Raw genomic sequence first — 23,273 nt, forward strand, 5'->3', positions numbered from 1 at the left:
ACGCATTTCCACCTTGTTGCCACAGAGACATGAGCCTACCTTGGGGTGCTGGGCTGCTTTAGGGGAGGAGGGAGGAGAGAGGGAGGAGGGAGAGAGAAGAGGGGGAGGGAGGAGGGAAAGGGAGGAAGGAGGGAGGATAAAATATTCTGGATTTTACCGGTGAACAGCGCAGCCTGCGGAATGGCCTCGCACAGAGGAACCAGCAGGGTGGAGGGGTCCGGCTGCGGGAGCCCCCGAAGTCGGGGGGCCTTGGCCTGCGGCCCCAGAGCTCGAGGCCCTCGAGCAGGGTGCCTGGGCTCAGCCTGCGACCCGCAGCCCCGGGACAAGTCCCGCGTGGGCTCTGGCTCCTCCCCGACCCCACTGCCCCCTGGCTGCGCTCCCGTCATCTCCCAAATAAATGAAAGTCAAAGACAAGAGGGCTGGTCGGCTCTTGAGGGGAAGGGGGGAGGCCCCGAGCCCCGCGGCAGCGCCGCGTCCCCTCCCCCTCCGTGCAGACTCCCAGCGGGACGACACGGGCTTTTATTGGAGTGCGTGGCCGGTGAAGGTTCACAGAGGAAGCGCCCGCCCCCCCCCTCCCGTCCCGCCCCATCCTGTCCCGCCCCGTCCTGTCCCCTCCGACAGTCTCGCTCACCCTCTCGCTCCTGCAGCAGGACGGGGGAGCCGGTCCCCGGGTGCCACGGGGCAGCGCAGCCTCCAGGAGGTCGGCTCATCCGAGTGACCCAGGCAGCTGCCACCTTCCTCCTCAGGACACCCTGAGTCTGAGACCGAAGCGGACCCTCCAAGAGCCTCAGGGTCCCCAGTGGCCGCCAGCCAGGAGCTCCCCGGAGCGGCATCACCGTGGCACCTGCCCAAGCCGGGAAGCGCCCAGGTCCTCGGCCGCCCAGCAGTGCAGCCCGGGACGCGATCCAGTCCCACAGGTCTCCGGCGTCCCCAGGGTTAGGAGCCTTTCCTTAGCATGGCCTCAATCTGCGGGAAGCGCAGTCTGCGCGCCACCTCCAGGCAGCTCTCGCCTCGCTGCGAGACACAGAAGTCAGGGTCAGTCGTGCAGCCCCGCCCAGGCCCAAGCAGGGACTAGCCCCTCGGTGAGGACGGGAGCTGCGCTGTCAGCGTGGGAGCCGGTTGATTCACCCCAACACGGAGCCGCCGCTGCTGGGAGGGCCCTCCGGCCGTGGCCTCAGATTCCTTTTTTTTAGGCTTTTATTTATTTATTCAAAGAGACCCGGAGAGAGAGGCAGAGACCAAGGCAGAGGGAGAAGCAGGCTCCATGCAGGGAGCTCAACCCGGGACTCAATCCCAGGACCCCGGGGTCACGGCCTGAGCCCAGGGCAGGCGCCCACCCCTGGGACACCCCCGGGACCCAGGCCCTGGGATTCTTACCTTGTTTTTGATGGTGGGGTCCGCCCGGGCCTCCAGCAGCAGGGGGACGAGCGTCTGGTTTTTCATCTGGCAGGCGTAGTGCAGCGGGGTACAGCCGGCCTGCAACACAGGGGCTCAGCGCTCGCCACCGCGGCGGGTGGCCCTCCTGGCCAGGACACCCCGTCCCAGGTTGCACGCCCAGCAGACGCTCCTGGTCCGCAGTGCCGCCCCCTCCCCACCACCCGACACACACGGGCCCATCCTCTGTGGGTGTTGACCCAAGTCCCCACAGCCTGCAGCAGGCAGCGGAGGTCCGCGGGGGGCGCAGCCCCAAGGGAGACCCCTAGGCCCGTGTTCTGGAACACCGGACCTGCTCTGTTCAGACTCGCTCAGAATAGGCGACAGATGACAGGAACTTCACCGCGGCAGCATTTGTGCTCCTCAGTTCCGCCTGGGAAGCAGCCAGACGACCGTGGCCTCAGCGTGCGGGCACACCAGAGATACCCCCCCGCCCCGAGGTCCCCGCGGGTCCAGCCCGGGCACTCCCCTCCATGAAGCGGTGACACGCAAGGGAGCCCGGCTCGGAACCTCCCCGCGTGAAATAAAGGGTCCGATTACCGAAAGGCACGTGCACGGGGCACCTCGAGGTGGAAGGGAAAGGAGTGTGAGTGTGAGTGTGAGTGTGTGTGTGCGCATACACGGGAATGACATCGCGCAACCCAGACACACAGACACAGGGACGCAGAAAGACATCCCAGAGAAATCGGGGTCACAGGCAAAGCTCCAGACCTCCTGAATTTAAACGAGGAGACCAGGAAAAGGCCTCAGCACATCTCCTACGTCCTCTCTGGAGGGTTTTACTGATTCATGAGAGCGAGCGAGAGAGTGAGAGAGCAGGAGAGGGAGAGCGAGCCGGGATGCCACTGCCCCTGAGCCGGAGCCCAGACCCTGAGGTCATGACCTGAGCCCCCCCGGGTGCCCCCACCTAAGGGCTACCACCGGCTGCAGTGATACACTGCACGGCTACCTAAGGAAACGGTGGGGCACAGGAGCCGTCTGCCCGAATCCATTCAAAAGTCCTATTTTAGATAGAAGAAAAAGCATGCATTTCATGAACTTATTCTCACATATTCACACACACTCATGCATGTGCACACGCACACACATATGCACATGCACACATGCGCACACGTGCACACATGCAGTCACATGCACACATGCACACATATGCACATGCACAGACACCCACATACACACACCTACATGCACACACTCATGCATGTGCACGTACATGCACACGCGCACATGCACACACTCATGCATGTGCACACGCACACATGCACACATGGGCACACACCCACATGCACACACGCACTCGGAGCTCCCTCCATGTAAACACATGATACCAACAACCAAAACTAAGACAATGTAAATGAGCAATAGAAACGGGGTGGGCACATCTTCTGCACTGCAGAACAGTGGTAACACACGTGCACACACGCAGAGGCACACAACAGGAAATAAGTTAGGAACCGCAAAGAAAATATTGGTTCTCATCTACTCAAACTTCAACCGGCTACTTTTCCAATAAAGACCCGGGAAACCAAATAGAAAATGAGCAAATAAAAGCTCATAGAAATAAACATTGGATGCAGTTACGATGGTTGACGGGAGGCCGAGGAGCATGGGGTCGGGGCGGAAGGTAAAGACAGAGGCTCGTGCCTAGAACCAGGACGTGAGAGGCTGCTGCTGGGCACCGGCCTCAGATGGCCGGCCGGCCTGGTCCTTGTCCCGCTGACCCGCCGTGACCCACCGAGACCCGCCAAGACCGGGGTCCTCTGGGCGCTCCCTGCGGGCCGGGCGCCGCGGGCCTTGCGACGCAGGTCCCGTCAGTGTCCTCACCTCACAGGTGGCAAAGCTGAGAGTTGGGTGGGTTTGAGTGGGCACAACGCCCACCGGCACGGAGGGACAGGCCGGGTGACACAGACGCGTTCGGCCCCCGGTGTCTTAACGTCCCAGGATGGAAGTTCCTTAGCGGAGCCTGCATTTCCCCTAACTTCTCACCAAAGGCCGGAGGTTCCTTTAAAAATGTCCTCGAGGGCAGCAGCTGGGGGGCTCAGTGGATGAGGCTCCAGGCATGACCCCAGGGTCCTGGGGTCGAGCCCCATCGGGCTCCCTGCTTCTCCCTTTCCCTCCGCTGTCCCCTCCCCGCCCCCCAACTCGTGCTCTCTCTCGCTTACTCGCACTCTCTCTCAAATAGAAATAAAACAGAATCTTAATAGAAATAAAGAAAAAAATAAAAACGTCCCACAGCCGATGGAGGCTTCATCCCCATGAGCACAGCAGCAGCACCCCAACGGCTTCCAGGCCGCCTGCCTAGCAGCAGGAGCACAAAGAGAGAGAAAATGGGGTGCCAGGGAAGAAAAGGAAAACGCAGACGTATCTAGAAAAATGCGGCAAGCGGCTTTGCAGGAGACGCACCCATGCGGGCAAACACCGACTCGAGTGTTTTTCTGGATGAGTGAGCGCAGGGACTTACGCAGTCGGTGGCATTGACGTCGACACCGGCGTCCAGCAGCATTCGCACCAGGGCCTCGTTCTGCTTGGTCTTGGACACCTGCGACAAGCAGCGGGTACCGAACGGGTTCCTCGACGGGCATTGTCTCCGCTTCGTGCCTCACTTGTCCACTCAACGGGACTTACTGCAATCCCGACCCGTCTATGGCACTCCCCGTCCTGGAGCCGGGGAGCCCTCCCTCCTGGGCTGTCCCGTCACCCATCCCATCGGCTCTGCCTATGGCCCTGTGATCCCACGTGCGTGTCCGTGGTCACTCCACGGACCTGCTCCTCACGAGGCTCTAGCTCCCACCGGGCGGAGGGCTACCCCTGTCGGCCTCCCCGCCGCAGCGTGGGCTCGCGGTGGGCCCGGGACAGCACGTTGGGAGGGGCTGGACAAGGAAGGAGATGAAGAGGCTCCTCAAAGCCCGCGTTTCCGGCCCAGTCCCCTGAGACTCAGCACGGGACAGTGCGGGCACCCTCCCGGCTGCTTCGGGGGCACAGGTGGGCCAGCCGCTGACCCCGTACGACGCCCCACCAGTTCCCCCCTCACCCTGTCATCCCACCACTCCTGCCCTGCAGCCCCACCCCTGCGGCAGCATCTACACGGGGTTTTCTCCTCCTCCTTTCTCTGAGGCAACGTAGGCCTTTTGGGTCCTTCCCCTGAAACGTCCTGTCCTGGCGCTTAGGCCTCACGCGTCACAGACGTGCAGCCTAGGCCCATGAATAACCCTGACAAACGCACAGTCAGAGGCAGTTATTGGTCACAAGCAGTATTTCAACCAAGGCCTCCGGCTTTTAAACATCCGACCGTCTTGGGGAGCAGGGTTGTGGGTCAACAGATCCTTGCTCATCACCCTTGTGATGGTTTCGGAACCGAACGGCCGGGCCCCCGTCAGCCCGGAGACTGCACACATTGCCAACGCTCCGTGCCGAACACGCAATTAACTGTTCAAGAACTTCCCCGGAGTATCAACAGATGATGTGTTTCTCAGTGACTTGTGATTTTTCTCTTTCCCATAAACCCAAGCATCATAATCAGCGTTATCGCAGTTAACTGGACTTCCTCAAATTCTGTGACATTCTTTTTTTTATTTTTTTAAAGATTTTATTTATTTATTCATGACATTTAAATACCTAAGGGGGTAATGACACTTCCCGCTGGAAGACTGTTCTGGAGAAAAGAGGTGATAAGGGAATTTTTTCTTAAAATTCAGGATTTTCTGCTTTCTTCAGAGGATGCTTAATCAAGGTTAATTTATTTTTCTAGTTATTTTTATTAGTTTATTTTCTGATTATTTATTTTACTACTGATTCACCTGGTCGGCTACCTTTCTTCTCACTGTAGTTCAATCACTGCATTAGGCATACGCTGGAAAAGTCACGTTTAGGACACGAACCAAGAGCTTGTTTGGTCCCTGGTTCTCTGCCTCTGACCGGCCCAGGCAACCCGATGAGTCACAGTATTGACCCCCAACGCTCCCGGCGTGCACCCCGACCCCGCGAGCACCCAGCGTGCCACTCACCATCAGGAAATACCCAATAAGCAGAACGGGCATCAAGAGGATGATGAGTAGGTAATCAAAGAAGGTGAATCTCTTCTTCACAGCATAATGCAAGCAGTTTCTCCCTTTCTGAAAATTAAGAAAGGATTGTTTATTAATATTTGTCTCAGGTTTCATGTTTTCAGATCACCAAATCAAAGAGTTTCATCTCAAAAATAAATAAACAAATAAATAAATAATTTTTAAAAATTAAAAAATTAAAAAATTAAAAAAATTAAAGATTAAAAAAATTAAAAATTAAAACAATTTAAAAATTTAAAAAAAATTTTTTTAAAAAGAGTTCCATCTGTGGGCCACCTGGCTGGCTCAGTCGATAGAACATGCGACTTTTGATCTCAGGGTCATGAGTTCAAGCCCCATGTTGGGCAGGAGAGCTTACTTTAAAAAAAAAAAAAACTACATTATTGAAAAAAAAAAAAGTTGGTTTGTGCTTTTTATTTCTATGGTACCCATGGCAACTCTTTGTGTGGAGCGTGTCTGATTCACGAGACCACGTCTCCATTGACTGGGATGTCAAGCAGAGCACAGTCTGAAGAACAAGTCGGGGGGAAGCCACAGAGCGACAACAGTGACATACTCATCTTATTAGTCATCAAAAGATGAATTTTCAGGGGCCTCAGTGGCTCCTCAGCAACAACCGACCCTTTGTTTCAGTTCCGGTCCTGACCTCAGAGCTGCGGGATTGAGCCCCGTCTTGGGCTCCATGGGGAATCTGCTTGAGACTCTCTCTCTTCCTCACCCTCTGCCCTTCCTCCCATCACACTCTCTTTCTTGAAAATGAATAAATAATTTTTTTTAAAAAAGATGGATCCTGGGGCACCCAGGTGGCTCAGTGATTGAGCATCTGCTTTGGGCTCAGGGTGTGACCCCGGGATCCCGGGATGGAGTCCCGCGCCGGGCTCCCTGCATGGAGCCTGCTTCTCCCTCTGCCTGTGTCTCTGCCTCTCTCTCTGGATCTCTCATGAATAAATAAATAAAATCTTTTAAAAAAAAGAATTCTTACATGTGTGTTAGTTTTGGGGGCAAAGCATTGAGATACAAATATAGGACTGAATTCAGTGTGAAATGCTATAGTCATCCCTGAACATCTATGGTATAGGATTATGCTTCCTGTGGTTTGTCGATGGGAAGATCTTGACCGCGTGGCGTACCTTCCCTGCTCTACACGCATATGCGCACCGGGCAAAGCATTGGGATGTGCAAATACGTATCAGGTGATAGACTTAAGCTTCTAGAGGTTGTGAGGGATATGAAACTTCAAGGTCTCATGACCAAACAGAGGGAGACAGAAATAAGCACAATAAAAATAACACAAACCAGGCCACGGTGACTGCAATGCCAACCAAGTCAATGTGAAGAGAGAGAAAGCCAGAGAGAAAAAGACTCTATGTTCCGCTTGAGGGAGGCACTGTTCTTAAATAAGAACACTTTTTCACTTTTTGTCTTTTTATTTTTATTTATTTTTAAGGATTACTTATTCCTGAGAGACACAGAGAGAGAGAGAGGCAGAGGGAGAAGCAGGCTCCATGCAGGGAGCCCGATGCGGGACTCGATCCCGGGACCCCGGGGTCACGCCCTGGGGTGGAGGCAGACGCTAAACCACTGAACTACCCAGGCGTCCCCTTTTTGTCTTTTTAATACCAAGGTATATATGTTCCCTGAAAAATTTTAAAAACTACGCAAGGATATAACGACAATTTAAAATCAGCCACTTTCAAAAAATAAAATAAAATAAAATAAAATAAAATAAAATAAAATAAAATAAAATAAAATAAAATAAAATATAAATAAATAAATAAATAAATAATAAATAAAAAATAAAAAATAAAAAATAAAAAATAAAATAAAATCAGCCACTTTCGAACAGCCCAGAAATATCTGTTGACATTTTGTCTGTATTGTCTTCCAGTCTTTTAAACTGCATCGTGTGGAATTTGAAACCGCAGGATCCTACCGCATAAGCAAAATCATATCTGCAGTTATTTTTCCTCAGTTAACAGTTAGAATGTGTGCATTTTCCGTGCCTTTTAACACTTCGAAACATCTGACTGTAACGGCTGCATGACTGTCTGTTGAACGGAGCTATTCTAATTGATTTACCAAACTCTACCTGTTGGACATTTCAAGATTTTAACTCTTTATTCTTACGAATTATACTGATAGGACGCCCTCATTCATAAGGTTTTGTCAACATTCCCTGATTCGTCCTTAGCAAGTCTCTAAAAGGATGAATGCTGACGTGAAAGGTATGAACGCTTGTTAAATCGTGCTCCGCTAAAACCATAAGGATTTAAACTTCCTTCCTGACCAACACTCAGTTTCCTTTTTTAATCCTGGTCAATTTGACAGGCCAAAGGGGAGAAAAAAAAAAAAGGAAAAAGTATATTTATGTTTTAATTGGCTTCCCGTAGAATTGCTGCTCTCTAGTAGGCATGCGTATATGAATTGCCCCAGAAATGTTTTAAGGCCTTTGTCTATTTATTACTTCTGAAAATACGTCGTAAACATAGACTTAAGAAATGAGAAGGCACCGGTTAAATTATTTATGTACCACGATCAGTAGTGGGGAAAAACTAAGATTACTCATTCAATATAAAAAATAGTGAAAGGGAATAAAGGAGAAAGGAGAAAAAATAAGTGGGAAATATCAGAAAGGGAGACAGAACATGAGAGACTCCTAACTCTAGGAAACAAACTAGGGGTGATGGAAGGGGAGGTGGGCGGGGGGTGGGGGTGACTGGGTGACAGGCACTGAGGGGGGCACTTGACGGGATGAGCACTGGGTGTTATTCTGTATGTTGGCAAATTGAACACCAATAAAAAATAAATTAAAAAAAAAGATTACTCATTCAAAAACCATTAAACATGTTTTAAAAAATAGAAAATGTAAGCCAAAGCCTTGTTCTGATAAAATCTCTATTTTTCTAATGGATCCCTAGAGTCCTTTCCGAGCTGCTCATGATACCAGGGGGTCCCAGCAGGCTGGTTCAGGTTCTCTGCCTTCATGGCCCCCTCCCCGTGCTGACCCATGCTCCTCGGGGCATGCTAGGGAGACGGTGTCATACCCCACTACACCACGCTCCTGTTAGATTCATTGCAGGCATAACTTGCATTTATTTTTATTTATTTATCTATCTACTTATTTACTTATTTATTTGTTTGTTTGTTTGTTTTTACAATTTGCATTTAAACTCAACCAGGCAGAAAATAGTATTAAGTACAAACAAGAAGGCCCAGTAGAGATCCATTTTCCAAGAATATATTATGGATCCAAATGAGCTGGTGTTGGACTGACACGAAGGGGTCAGTGGGGTCCTGCCCCTGTTTGTCCTCACTGAATGTGTGTCAGTGGGAACAGGCCACTCGTGGTCATTAGTTATTTTTTTCCCTATGTATTCAGCGTCCTTTGAGTGTCGCTTTTGCTGTGAGGAGGACACTGGATGCTCGAACATGCTCCGACCGGATGCTCACAGCAATGGTCCTGAAGACCCACCTGCGGGAACCGCATCTGAGTACAATCTCTGTGCCTTCTGTGGGGCTTCAAGGACCCTCTGAGTCATGAGCCTGCTAGTCCTTGACAATCTCTTTCTGGCTTTCTTCAATCTTATAAGCAATCCTATAGGCAAGGTGTAGGCTCTTCTGGAGAACATTGACCCAGTAGCTAATGACATAGCACCGCCAGGTCACTATTTTTTTCTGGGAAATCTTTCTGTGACAGTGAGGGGGAGGAGCAGGGGAGGCAAGCGGAAGGAACAGCATGGGGAGGAGGAGGAAAAGAGAGGGAGAAGCTCTCACTAGTCAAGTGAGTGGACCATTACCTTTCTTTTCAGAAGCAGAAGGACGTAATTCCCCACAAAATACGCCTGCTGCTTGAGCTATGATTTCTTTGGCTTCTTAGCCTAATAGAATAGTACATGTCTGTCCCTCTAAAGTAAGGCCAAAAACAAAATGTTGGTGCCAGGAGCTCCGCGCAAGGAGCACGGCATCCATCACTGCCGTGCGGGGGGCGGATGACCATGGTCGACGGCTCCCTCCACTCACGTGTAATGGCCTCACCCGGTTTTTGAGGTTGACGTCAGCATTTCTTTTTAAAAGGAAGGAAACGATTCTCAGGTGTCCTCGCCTGCAAGCGCAGATCAGGGGGGTGTCTCCATTAAAGCCGTCTCGCACGTTGATGCAGGCACTGTCTTCTCTTACCAGCTGCCACACCTGCCCAAAGTCGTTCTGGTAGGCCGCCTGGCAGATGGGCTGAGGGGGGACACGCAAAAGCAGAGTTTCAATACAGCTCTAACGAAACCCCCCCGTGAGAGGGGTCCTCACCCATCACTTGAAACTCAAGTGTTCCCAAGCTGTGATCGTAGATGACACGTTCGGTCTCCATCACTCCGCGGCTTGAATCATTTAGAAAGTGTTAGAATGAGCTTTGCAAAGCATGATGGGAGCCTAACAGCAAGACCGAAGCCGACCTCCCCTTGCCCCATGGGCCCCCCCGGACCTCTGTTCTCAATGCCTCAGTTTCGGTTCCTTCCATCTGGGCTGCAGCCCTCGCGGCACCCCCGCACCGGACATCTTTGCCCCCGTGTCATCCCCCTCCCCATCCCCCCCTCCATCCCCCCTCCAGCTGCAGGCGAGCTGGCCCTTCAGGTCACCACTCAGTTCTCCCCTTATCAGGCTTTCCCAGGCCAGCGCTGGTTCCCCACAATTGCCACCTGTTGCTCTTTCCTAAGGATTCCTTATGGCGTGGCCCAGGCCGGTGCACCGGGAGGGGCGGAGGCTCAGGCCGCCCAGGCCCTCGTCACCCCATGTCCCCCGCCCGGGGCCCCAGAGGCCAACACTCCACATTCTCAGGCTGATTTTATTCAGAAGCATGAACCAAACCCGCCGCCCAGAAGGATGCACGGCCCACAGGTGGCGCTCAGCCGGTGGGATTTACTGCCCCTGTGCGTCCAGGCGGCTCTCCTGGGCGACAAGGCCGTGGCTCCTGTGCGGGCCGCCGCGGTCCGGGTCGGGGCACAGAGGCGCTGTCCAGCTGGGGAAGCAGAGGGACAGAGGCCGGAGGAGGGCAACGCGCGCCAGCTGCAGCCCCAGACTCGGTGCTCTAGGCTCCGAGCTCGCCAAACACCATCGTCCCGAGCTTGTAGGGTTCACCCTTTGAGCCCAGGGCCCCACTGATGGAGCATCCTAAGGAAAGTCGGCTCCGCAGCAGAGGGAGGCAAACCTCTGGGCCCCAAAAAGACGTGAGCAAGAGACACAGGTCCGAAAAGCAGCCCAAACGCACAATGACGCACGTCACCTTCCTGCCACCCTGGCGTCACCCCGGGAGCAGACCTGGTCACCAGCTGGGCTGCCACATGGGGCCCTGAGCAGCTGGACGGACGCGAGTCTGCCGGCAGCAAACTGGCCCGACGTCTGGTTCCGCGGCCACTGTCCTGCGGCCCGTGGGCAGATCTCTTTCCCTACGTGTGTCCGTGTCCTCAGTCATGAAACAGAGGAATGGGGCAAAAGTCGTTGTATGTTGTCACCCCATGATGGCCACACGCTGGACCTCAAGTCCCTCCCCAACTGATGCACCTTCCGCATCATCTGTAAGGCCAATGGGTGACCCTTTTTTAAAAAATCACGGCATTAAAAATAACCGAGCATTCCATGTCGTCATCCGGATTTCCAGCTGCTCTTAAGAAATTAAAGGCTTTCCAAAAAAAACCAAAACCTTAAAAGCCTTGACAGCCTGAGCGCACACCCGCAGGGGACACCACAGGGGACACCCGGTAAGGGCCCTTGTGCTTGGGCTCCTGAGAATCTTTGCAGAGAAAGAGGAGGGAGGGGAAAGGGAGCTGGTCTGCCTTCGGGTGCTTCCTGGGGCCCCTGGAGTGACCGGCCTCGGGGTCTCTTGGGGTCCCTCGGGGTCCCTGCCGGCCTCCCCCAGCCCCGCACTCAGTCCTGGCCGTGCAGGGAGGCGTCCTCCGGGCTCATTAGCCTCCTCCCAGTGCCCAGCCATCCCAGAGAAGGTTCTGGGACTGCGTAAACCCCCAGCGTCCCCCAGCGGGCAGCCTTGGCTGAGCCCAGGGAGGCCGCCTGGAGGAGGAGGCTGCGGAGTGGGGGGTGGGGGGGTCGGGCAACCCGGCCCAGGGGGAACAGGTGCAGGGGTGCACGGTGATGGCGGTGCATCTGTACTCCCCGCGCTGCCCTGTGAGGCCTCAGGGCCCAAGGCCCGGGCTCCGTCCTCAGCAGGACCGACCCCGTGGGCAGCGCGCAGGCCTTGCCCCCCGCCCCCCGTGCCCTTTGTCACCCGAGCAGCCAGGCCGTCCTGACCCCAGGTCCTCCAGCCTCGGCTGCCCTGCCCCGTGCGCTCCTCCGCCATGGAGCAACGGCCCGGGGCCTGCTGGGCTGGGGCCTGCTCGGACCCTGCGCTGCTGCGCCCCCCGCACCCCTGAGCCTCTTGCCCCTGCACCCCTCATCCCTGCTTCCCTGCTCCCCTCGCCCCTCTCCCCTGAATCCCTGCACCCTCGCCTCTGGCCCCGGCGCGCCCTGTGCCCCTGCCATGAGCCACCTGCCCTCCAGCTGGTTCGGTGCCGTCCAGGGCCGCCTCCCTGCCTGCCGCACAGCCCCTCCCGCCCCGCGGGTGCTTCCCTGGGCCTCCGCCTTCTCTCTGCAACCAGACTGCGGCCTTGACCTGAGAGCCCACTCGCTGCTCCAGCGCAGGGGGCCTCAAGCCTGGCTAAGCAACAGGGCCCTTTGATTTTCTTGGATTTTTTTTAAAGATTCTATTTATTTATTCATGAGACACAGAGACTGAGAGGCAGAGACCCGGGCAGAGGGAGAAACAGGCTCCATGCAGGGAGCCTGACCTGCGACTCCATCCTGGGACCCCGGGGTCACACCCTGGGCCCAAGGCAGGTGCTCAACCCTGGGTGTCCCAGTAACCTAGAGGGGAGACTGGAGCCAGGTGGGGGCGTTAGTGTCACATAAGAGGCCCAGGGAAGGTTGAGAACCTCAGCAAACTACTTAGGAGGGTGCCCGGGGAACAATAGTGGAGCCATGATGACCCTTATGCTAATATGAGGTGAGGAGCAGCAGAAACTCCAGAAACCAAAAAAAAAAAAAAAAAAAAGAAAAGAAAAAAAGAAACTCCGGAAACCTGGACCGTCAGGGACGAGCTTCAGTGTGCTTTACTTGTCCGACGTCTCCTGGCTTTCAAAATACCCCCAATCTGGGTGCTGGAACCCCAGGCCCAGCCACTTCGGGCCTCTCCCCCAGGCCCTCAAACTGAAGCAGCGTCTCTCGGGGACACGTGACGCCTGCAGCCTGCGGACGGGCAACTACGGATTCTGCGTCTATTATCTAACATGACCACGTTGGGGCGCGGGGCTGCGGAGGTGAGGCGTCAGCCCTCAGGTCATGGCCTCAGGATCCTGGGACCCAGGCCTGTCTCTCCCTGCCCAGCCGAGCCCGCCCCGCTGCCTGCCCCCTGCTGCACTCTCGTTCTCGCTGTGTCTCTCTCTCAAATAAATAAATAAAACCTTTAAAAAAAAGTAATGGGGCTTCCCTGACTCCGGGCCTGGGGAGAGGTACCGCGGGTCCCTGGCGGCCTTCAGGGGACCCGGCGGGCTGCTCAGGAACCTGCTCGTGCTGAGGCTCCAGCCCCATAAAATGTCTTATAACAACTTCCGAGGAGGATTTGTGCCCTTTGAAGCCAATGGATTCAGGTGGACCCGCGCACCGGGGAGGGTCTTCCCGGGAAACCTGTAGGGACGCCTCCCCGTCGGACTGCGCTACCTCAGGGAATGCGGCAAGGGTTTCCTTTTATTCCAACAACTGATCTCCAGCCTTTCTCTCTGAGGAGTCATTTCGTCGCACACTAGGGTTTGGAGACTTCTTAAGAAGTTCTTTCTTCCAGGCAAATACAAAAGGCACAGAGTTTTTTTTTGTTTTTGTTTTTGTTTTAAAGGTTGTCTTAGGCTCCCTTAGCCCTTCTGTCCCATGAAGGAAGGCCCCAGAAAGGGCTGGACTGTGGGGACTCGTAGCAACGAGGAGAAATGGAGGCAGGGCGCACAGCTGCCTGTTTTGTGTTCTTTCTCCAACAAGATCTGCTGGAGACGAGCCGCGTCTGCCGCCAGGAGGCCAGAGGCGCTGCTCGCGGGCTCGGACCCAGGAAGCACGACGCCGGCGGCAGCAAGGGGAGAGAGCAGGAAAGCCTTCCCCCACCGAGGAGGACCAACGGGGGCTCTAGCCCCCAGGATGCAGCAGATCAGAAGCCCAGGTATCTCCCCAGCACCCCAGGCCTCCGAACAGGTGAGGGCAGGGCCCGGAGGAGGTGAGGACGTGCCCCCCCTGCCAGACGAAGGCTAAGCGAGGGTGAGGAGGATGGTGCCGGAGCCCCGCAGCTTGGGCCATACTCAGAGGCAGGACGAGCTTCGGTCAGCTTCATGGGCCTCTAAATCCTGCAGAGACAGTAGCCCCGTGGCCCGCAGCTGGCCGAGCCGCTCTTACCCACAGAACCTGCACCCGCCCTCGCCCGTCGGTCCCACTGGCTCAACGTCCAAGCTTCCAGTTCTCCACACACCCATCCCTCCATCTGCGGCCCTCTCCCCCAGCTTCTGAAGACCGCCGTTCCTACCTCAGAACTCCACCCCAGTGTCCCTAACCCGGGGGGCCCTTCAGGTCAAAGAACCTGGGTTCACCGCTCCCCCCCTTATATCCTCATGCTTCCTTGATCTCATTGGCCACTATTTATTTTTTTTTTTCATGTGTATATGTTCATTTTTAAAATTGGTAGCTCCAAGAGGCCAGGGTCCACTCTCATTTGGTTATCACCAGGTCCCAGAAGCTACCATGTGCCTGGAATATACTATGTGGTCGACAAATATTGTTGATTCAACAAATGAGGGAGTGAGTGAATGAATAAATATTTACAAAGTTTTGGTCTTGATTTCTGCTTATACACTCAAGTTATCATTTCCTTTTAGAAATGTGACTTGGAGTTAAAAATAGACCTGCCCTACGACCCAGCAATTGCACTGCTGGGGATTTACCCCAAAGATACAGATGCAGTGAAACGCCGGGACACCTGCACCCCGATGTTTCTAGCAGCAATGTCCACAATAGCCAAACTGTGGAAGGAGCCTCGGTGTCCAGTGACAGATGATGGATAAAGAAGCTGTGGTCCGTGTATACAATGGAATATTCCTCAGCCATTAGAAACGACAAATACCCACCATTTGCTTTGATGTGGAGGGACCTGGAGGGTATGATGCTGAGTGAAATAAGTCAATCAGAGAAGGACAAGCATATGGTCTCATTATTTTGGGGAATATAAATAATAGTGAAAGGGAATAAAGGGGAAAGGGGAAAAAATAAGTAGGAAATATCAGAAAGGGAGACAGAACATAAGAGACTCCTAACTCTGGGAAACGAACTAGGGGTGGTGGAAGGGGAGGAGGGCGGGGGGTGGGGGTGACTGGGTGACGGGCACTGAGGGGGGCACTTGACGGGATGAGCACTGGGTGTTATTCTGTATGTTGGCAAATTGAACACCAATAAAAAAATAAATTTACTATTAAAAAAAAGAATGAAACAAAAAAGAAATGTGACTTGATGCATTAGCATTTGTAAAATACTTAAATAAGGAAAGAATTGAGAAACCAAATAGAGCGGAAGCCCCATGGTGCTGCTTTTTTCTGAATACGTAATGCCAAAACTAGGGGTTCAACATGCAGACAAAGTAGAAGAAGCTGGTAAGATAGCGAAGGAGGCGTTTTGTTTCCATCATCTCTGCCCTTTCTTCTCTCGTATCGCAGAATAACACGACACTAAACCCAACCTCACCCTGCTGTCTTCTTTTATAAAGCCCCATGGAGTTCCTGGTGTGGTCAGTACTGAATTATAAGTTTTCTTGACTTCCAGTCCAATGGCCTTCCCATTGCCAATAGCTCTCACCCCATCTCCTCTTGACTCAACCAGCTCTCCCCAAAAACCCTATTTAACCTCCATTTATCGTTAGACCTTTCCAAATCTAAAGGGAAACATCATTCTGATGTTATTTTCAAGACATCCCCTCCCCCCCAGCCAGTAGGGTCAAGAGTCCACAGAAGAGTCTACATGTCTCTTAAGTATGGATTCCTGACACCTTGGAATTGAGTTCTTACACATCTTCCTTCCTTCCAAGTTGTGTAATTGCAGTGCAGTACTGGTCTTCAGGGTATGAGTGGACGGTAGCGCTCTGCTACCTGGATTCAGCATTCCCTATCCTCTCCCTCGGAGAAACAGGTGACAGTGTATCCTAGTGGGGAAGAGTACTGGCAGAAAGCAGAGGGGTTAAGACCAACTCATTTATGGAATGTGGTGTCCCTATTGAGAAAGTAAGTGGGCAAAGAACCGAAGTGTTCATCAGTGGTGAATTTCCCTGAGTAGACGAACACAAGTCTCCTCTCCCAGCCCCCAGTCTCTAGCCAGGAAGTGCTTTTAGTTGCATAACCCTGGGCAAGTTACTTAAACTACCTTTGCTTCAATGTTTTCATTTGTAAAAAAAAAAAAAAAAAAAAAAAAAAAAAAAAAAGACAATAATAGTGATTCTCTTATATGGTTGCTGTAAGTATTAAATCAGTTAATACACATGAAGTGCTTGAACATGACCCCATATATATAACAAGCCCTAATTAAATGTTTCCTGTGATTGTAAATAGTATGAACAAATATGTGTGATAAGGACTTAAATGAGTCAGCCCTGCTTGAGGGCCCAGCTTCCTTAGCAGGGATTGGTTATTCCAATCTAGGTTCTCTCACTGAGCTCTAACACACCCTCTGTTCAGACGCCAGGACCAACCTGGGAATGCTTCCTTACTCTCTCCTTCTTTCTTAAAAACATATTGGGGGGCACCTGGGTGGCTCGGTGGTTGAGCGTCTGCCTTTGGTTCAGGGTGTCATCCTGGGGTCTTGGGATCGAGTCCCACATCTGGGTCCCTGCATGGAGCCTGCTTCTCCCTCTGCCTGTGTCTCTGCCTCTCCCTCTCTCTCCCTCTCTCTCTCTCTCTGTCTCATGAATAAATAAGTAAAGTCTTTTTTAAAAAATAGATAAATAAATAAAAATATACTGGAAACATCCTAAATGTCCACAGATAGATGAATGGATAAAGGGGTGGCATACACACACACAATGGAATACTACTCAGCCATAAAAAAGAATGAAACCTTGTCATTTGCAATATGGATGGACCTCATTGAGGACATCATGCTAACTGAAATAACTCAGAGAAAGGTGAATACCATCTGATCTCACTTATGTGTGGAATCTAAACAATGTCAACAGGAACAAAATAAAATCAACAACAACTACAAAATCCAGGGCATGAGAATAGATTGGCGGCTGCCTGGGGTGAGGTGGAAGAGGTGGAAGGTGCTAAATTGTTGAAGAGAGTCAAAAGGTACAAATTCTGAGTTATAAACGAATAAATCATGGGAACATAATATATGTCTGGAAGTAGCTAGGAGAATAGATCTTGAAAGTTCTTGTCACAAGAAAAAAGTGTGTAAGGATCTGTGGTGATGGACGTTAACTGACCGCAGTGTGGTGATCATTTTGCTACAAATACAGGGTCATTACCCTATACATCTGAAACTAATATAATGTTATGTCAAGCATTCCCCAATACATGTGTGCATGTCTATATATACAGAATATGGACCCCAAATCCATCCCGGCATAATAATTATTTTGAGCTGAAGGCAACTGAGAAGAAGCAGATTTAAGGAAAGCTCTCTGCCTTCCTCCTATTTAGCTAAAAGCATGACATAAATTTGTGAAGGAAATTCCCTGCCAGGAAGAACAGAGGTTACCCTTGTCAGCCCAGAGAAGGCATCAAGGGAATCGACATAATAAAATGTACTAAGTAGCCCTTGTCTTCCATTAGCGCCACATTATATTTCACTTCCACAGTTTGCCACCCTAGACACTCAAAGCCCTTCTCCCGTGTCTGATCGCTCCTCTGATCACGCATCGTCTTTCTGTTGAGATGTTGCAAGATCCCAAGTACTAATCACCCTGGTGAGTTACCCATCGATGAATGCTCCCACACGTATGCACAATGCCTGTGCTAATAAATTTCTGTTTGCTTTTATTTTGTTAATATTTCAGTTGTCAATCTAACTTGCAGGGTTCCAGGCAATCAACCCGAGATAAGAAGAGGAACAAAGAATTTTCTCCTCCCCTACAGCTCTAAGGAAAAATGACAAGCCTACATTCCCAATCTAGAAAAGCTTCTCACACTCAAGGCGGGAGGTGGAACTTTACTAAGTTGTTTTTTTGTTAAAAAAATTTTTTTTTGTTAAAAAAATAGGTGCCTTGGTTAAGAGTACACGTATCCTGATGAGCACTGAACGATGTGTGGAACTGTTGAATCACTGCATCATACACCGGAAGCTAATAGAACAAACACGGTATGTTAACTAGAGTGGAATTAATTTTTTTCCATAAAGGTGCTTTTGGCAGTATAGGACCAAGGGATGGGGCAGGACTGGCTCACTCTTGCCCTGTTTTTCTTTATAGCTAGGAAGCACAGAGCGACTGACACGGGGCAGAAAAGAGAGCGGTGCACACATGACAGATGAGTAGGTTATGTTTTCATATTTGAGGGATTACTCCAGAGCTTCTCAACCTCTTTAAAATTGGAGATGAGAGAGTCTCACAAAAGGTCCACCCCCCCAACCTTCTGCATCAGGACCCCCCCCCCCCCCCCAGGGTAAGAGTAAACTGTTTTTTTTTTCTTTTCCATTTACAGGTAATTCCCACTCCCACATGCAGCGACAGTTGCAGCTTATAGAAAGCGAGCTAAGCTTTCTTCTGCTCTAAAAGGACCCACTTCTCTTCAGCACTTACAACCATTGCTGGAGCCAGATTACTCCAGTCCTAGGTGTGGAATAACACAATGTCAAAAAAAAAAAAAAAAAAAAAAAAAAAACAACACAATGTCAGACTAGGTATCAAGAAGGTGGTATCCGGGGATAATAGGTATCTTCAAAAACTTCGGTGGAATTGGTGCAGCTCTAGAACCCACTGCCTTGGACACCATGACTCGGTCAATAGAAAATGCAAAGTGTCTAAAGCCAGCCCACAACCCAGAGCCCCTGGGACAGACCTTCCTGAGAAGGTCCTCCTACTAGCCCAGGATCCCCCGGCATCAGCTGTTGCTGGGGAGGAATGAGACAGCAAAATAAACACCTCCGTGCCACAAACAGCATCCTCGACCCAACTGACACTATGGAAGATTTAACCTTTATTCCTCATACAAACCTGCCCCTCAAGCTAGGTTTTCCAATGCTTTTACTATCCTCAGTGGTGGCTACTTCTACCTTAAAAAGAAAGATGAAGGAGAAGGAGGAGAAGAAAGAAGAAAGAAGAAAGAAGAAAGAAGAAGAAAGAAGAAGAAGAAGAAGAAGAAGAAGAAGAAGAAGAAGAAGAAGAAGAAGAAGAAGAAAACAGAGGAGGAAGATGAGGAGGGGGAGAGGGAGGGGGTGGAGGAAGAAGAGGAGGAGGGGAAATAGTAGTGGTAGTTGATATCAATGGGGAATTCTGCAAGTTGAGAAACTATTTGCCAAAAAGGGAAACAACTATCTCCTTTCCAGAAATGGACTTCCCGGGGGTCCTGTGTGTCCCGTTGTTGTTAGCAGAGGGAGTAGACAGTGTAGAGATGGAAGGGCCTGGAATCCACTTCTACTTGTGGTGTGGAGTTGCATGGTCGCAACATCTGTGTCAACACTACCTTAGACTACCTGGGATCAATATTAATTAGGAACTTTGAACAATGACCAATGAGCTTGTAGGCATGTTAGGGATTTTTATTTTTATTATTTTTTAAAGATTTTATTTATTTATTCATGAGAAACCCAGAGAGAGAGAGGCAGAGACACAGGCAGAGGGAGAAGCAGGCTCCCTGCGTGGACCCCGATGTGGGACTCCATCCCGGGACCCGGGGTCACGTCCTGAGCCAAAGGCAGACGCTCCACCACTAAGCCACTCAGGGATCCCCGTGTTAGGGATTTTTAGGGGTGCATGTATGCATGTGTGTTTGCATGTGTGTGGTTGTTGAATTTGTCTTTAAATATAGTAAATTCCAAGTCACTTGGTCCTCTGTATATTTGAAAATTAAAGATTCATTCCATTTCTGGGGATATTCACACTGATACTGGAGGGGTTCAGAGTAGTCTCCCCAAAATATGCCACTTTGGCATGTGAACTCTTTTTTAGCTAGAAGCAATCAAGATCCCACATGCTCAAGAAAAACTTATGCCCTCTCCTTATCTACCAAGAAGAATTTAAATTAGGGGTCTCTCCCAGAATGAGAGTTTTTACCAGAGAGAAATAGTATCTGAGTGACCGTGTGTGGGGCAGGGCACACGTCTAATTGCCAAATATCTGCTCTGCTTTTTGCCTGTGCTTTGGCCTCCTCTCTTAAATTTTGGGCCCCTCTTCCAAGACTTAGCTCAGGAGGGCTCCTGTCCCTCATCTCACCCTTCTGCCTTTAAACTCTCTTGTACGTAGGGTCCCCATATGTACAAAATTCAATTCAATTTTCTCCCATCAATCTATCTCGGGTCAATTAAGTTCTTAGATGAGTGTAGAGGAAAATTTCCTTCTGCCCTGGCAGCAATACTTGTAAATAATTCAACGTATCTTACTTCGCCTTGACTCAACTCACTGCCTGGCAAAGAACAATTGTTCTAAGTTGTTGTTGTTGTTGTTTTTAACTTAATTATTGCAATCTGGCTACTCAAAGTGTGGTCGAGGGACCGACAGCATGAGCATCAAGGAATTGAAATGCAAATCTTCAGCCCCATCTAGACCAACAGAACAAAAATCTGCATTTGAACAAGAGCCTTGGGTGATCTGTACTCACATTAAAATTTGAAGAGCCCTCGCCTAGAGCAATATTTCTCTCCCCGGGGAGGTGAATCCACCCCTTAAGGGAGACGCAGCTGGGATGCTCCCCTAAAAACTAAGTCCCTGGACCCCACTGCAGACCAGACCGAGTGAAACAGACCGTCTGGGCTGGGGGCTCGCGACATCGCATCAAACAAGTTCCTCTCTTTTAGGTCCCTCATCTGCAAGCCCTCTAGAGTCTGAGAACCAGCAGTGCAGTAGCGTTTCAGAAAACTGCACGTGTTGTCAGTTCGTAGGTATGATCGCGTCACCCAGATAAAGCCTTTGAGCAAGACATACGTAGAATTTTAACCTCCTCAAGGTTGGGTTGACTATAGAGACTCAATGACTCTAGTCTCTCTGACTAGAGGGAGGCTGGCACACATACACGCACCACGGGCATTAGAAATGATTGCAAGTGCAGAGAAACTGCCTTTGATATGAGGAGAACCACCTTGGGAGGTTCTGTAGCATTTGGAACGAAATGCAGACTAACAGGTCAATTCTGTCGGAGAGAAAAGGGAGTAAAGGGTGAACAATGACGTGATTACACCTCTTACAATCTAGTTGACGTGTTGCTTGTGCGCCTCCGACACACTACTACAAATTGATTTGATCCTAATAGGTTATTTTCAATTCAGGGGAAGACATTTTTGTATTCGTCAGATGTGAAAAGCAAAAACTCAAGCTATCAAAAATATATCCTGCATGGATACCCCTCCCATGCGGGGGTAATCTTTATTTATAATTGCTGATAGTGAATCGCTTTTCAAATGCCAGGCTGAAGCTGTCACTCCGTCTATGCGGTTCCATACAAGAGCCAGTCTACTTCTGTATGGTTAGAAAATCCAATTGGGGGGCGCCCGGGGGGCTCAGCGGTGGAGCATCTGCCTTCGGCCCAGGGCCTGATCCTGGGGTCCTGGGATCGAGTCCTGCATCGGGCTCCCTGCATGGAGCCTGCTTCTCTCTCTGCCTGGGTCTCTGCCTGGGTCTTTCTCTCTCCCTCTCTCTCTCTCTCTCTCTCTCTCTCTCTCTCAGGAATAAATAAATAAAATCTAACTAAAAAAAAAAAAATCCCGTTGGGTACAATTTTCACATTCCCTCTGGAAGTTTGACATCAGAAACATGACTCCATTAATTCTATTTTCATGAGTTCCCGCACAACCCAGATGACCCCCACAAACGTCTGGACTTTGTGACATATATATATATTGTACTGTTCTCCGCTTCAACCTAGCTAGAGCTTTAGAATCGTGAAATAATTTGCCTTAAAATACTAAATACATCAAAAAGATTTCGTACACAGCATTTGGCTTTGACTTAACATTCTCACAGAAAGCCAAACCAGAAAAGGACACATTTTTTAACAGAAGCAGGAAATCATATTAGAAAAGCAAGAGCAATTCTCAACACCTTTGGAAACTTTTTTCCAGAAAGGTCACATACCTCGGAGTATAGGATCCCCATGCTGGTCCTTCACAGATTTGTGCCACCTCTACAGCTTCTTGAATCTTCTGGCAGGATTTCTGATTCACATAAAATCCTTCCCAGCCAAGGGACAGATCCCTAGCAGCCCCGGCCCGTGGCTCGTCCTCTGTCCCCACACCTGTGAGTATTCTTCAGCAACACGGGCGGCGATGCGCCTTCTGGAGAACCCAGCCCAACGAACACAGGCATTGGTTTACAGCGTAATGACCCAAGTGTGCATCATCCAGTGTTACAAACCCGAGGAACCGGTTTCTGAGTCATATTTGCTCCGCCAGTGGTGACATGAAGAAAAGAAGGGAGCAAAGTCAAGGGGGAAAGGGAAGTTCTCCCTCCGGCAGGAAGGACCCAGGGTTCAAAATAAAGTGCTGGGTTTAAGACATTTCCTTATTGAAATCTAGTTTCCAGTGGCTATTGAGAAAGGCTATGGGTGACCAAACCCACTTGTTAGAACCTTGTCCATCTTGACTTTCATGAAAAATAATCCCCGAGAGGTGCCCGGGGGGCTCAGTGGGGCAAGGAGCGGACTCCTGATTTGGGGTCAGGTCCTGATCTCAGGGTCCATGCTCAGCACGGAGTCTTCCTGAGACTCCCTCCCTTTCCCCCTGCCCCCACCTCCAGCTCAAAAAACAAGAGAGGAAAAGACTCTTCAAAACTGTCACTATGGATTATGTGCAATCTTTAAGCACAGGGAAGGTTATTTGCTTTTCCCTGATGGTCCTGATTAATATAAACAAATTAAGGTAAAAAAAAACTAATAAATGAAGGTCAATCTTTAAGCTATATTATTTTAAATACATAAAGGTGTTCACTTTCAAGGGCATTTTGAATAAAGCTTGAGTGACTCAACTTGAAAAAACCAGACTCAAATCCCCCCCCCAAAAAAAAAAACCCCACAACTAGTCTCTTTGAAGAATCGGTCCCATTTATATCCTACTTAATTATCTTTAAATGTTTATTTTTTTTATTTTTTTTTAATTTTTTTCTCTTTTTTTTTCTCTTTTTTTCTTTAAATGTTTAAATTATACTTCCGGTATCACTATATTTAATTTTCTTTAATAAGCACTTTGATTCTGAAGCTAACAAGAAGCACTTCCCCGGCTAACATGGGCTTGTAGAGCTAATAAACTTATTAACACAATAGATATTAAGTTGTCTTAAATATCCTAACACCACTTATAACAAGAATCACATACTTCACCTTGAACCTGGCTGTAGGCCCAACCTTGCGGGAGTTTAAGAATTAACGATTCTGGGTTTCCAGGATGCACGCAGTTTCCTGGGTCTCCCGTGAGTACACACGAGTACACACAAGTACACACTGGACTTGGTTGGTCCTTCTCTTGCTAGTCTGTCTCTTATTACGGGCGTCTCGGCTGCAGGCCTGGAGGGAGAGGCCG

At 50.4% G+C, this 23,273-nt stretch overlaps 1 protein-coding gene across 2 annotated transcripts; it reads right to left on the minus strand.

Annotated features, from left to right (window-relative positions):
- Positions 1–603: 603 nt before the first annotated feature.
- Positions 604–22,182, minus strand: ANKRD22 (ankyrin repeat domain 22). Of its 2 annotated transcripts, XM_026014801.2 has the most exons (6): positions 21,835–22,175; positions 9,534–9,725; positions 5,439–5,546; positions 3,896–3,973; positions 1,378–1,476; positions 604–1,014 (listed from the first exon to the last, which is right to left on the minus strand). In XM_026014801.2, exons 1-6 carry the CDS (start codon positions 21,853–21,855, stop codon positions 937–939), a joined length of 576 nt encoding a protein of 191 aa, XP_025870586.1. In that variant the 5' UTR covers positions 21,856–22,175; the 3' UTR covers positions 604–936. The 2 variants fall into 2 exon arrangements, with proteins under 2 accessions (XP_025870586.1, XP_025870587.1); XM_026014802.2 differs by lacking the exons at positions 604–1,014; positions 1,378–1,476 and adding an exon at positions 1,499–1,807 and having other exon boundaries at positions 21,835–22,182.
- Positions 22,183–23,273: the final 1,091 nt, after the last annotated feature.

Source organism: Vulpes vulpes, chromosome 10, assembly GCF_048418805.1.
Source record: "Vulpes vulpes isolate BD-2025 chromosome 10, VulVul3, whole genome shotgun sequence".
In the NCBI taxonomy this organism is placed as follows: domain Eukaryota; kingdom Metazoa; phylum Chordata; class Mammalia; order Carnivora; family Canidae; genus Vulpes; species Vulpes vulpes.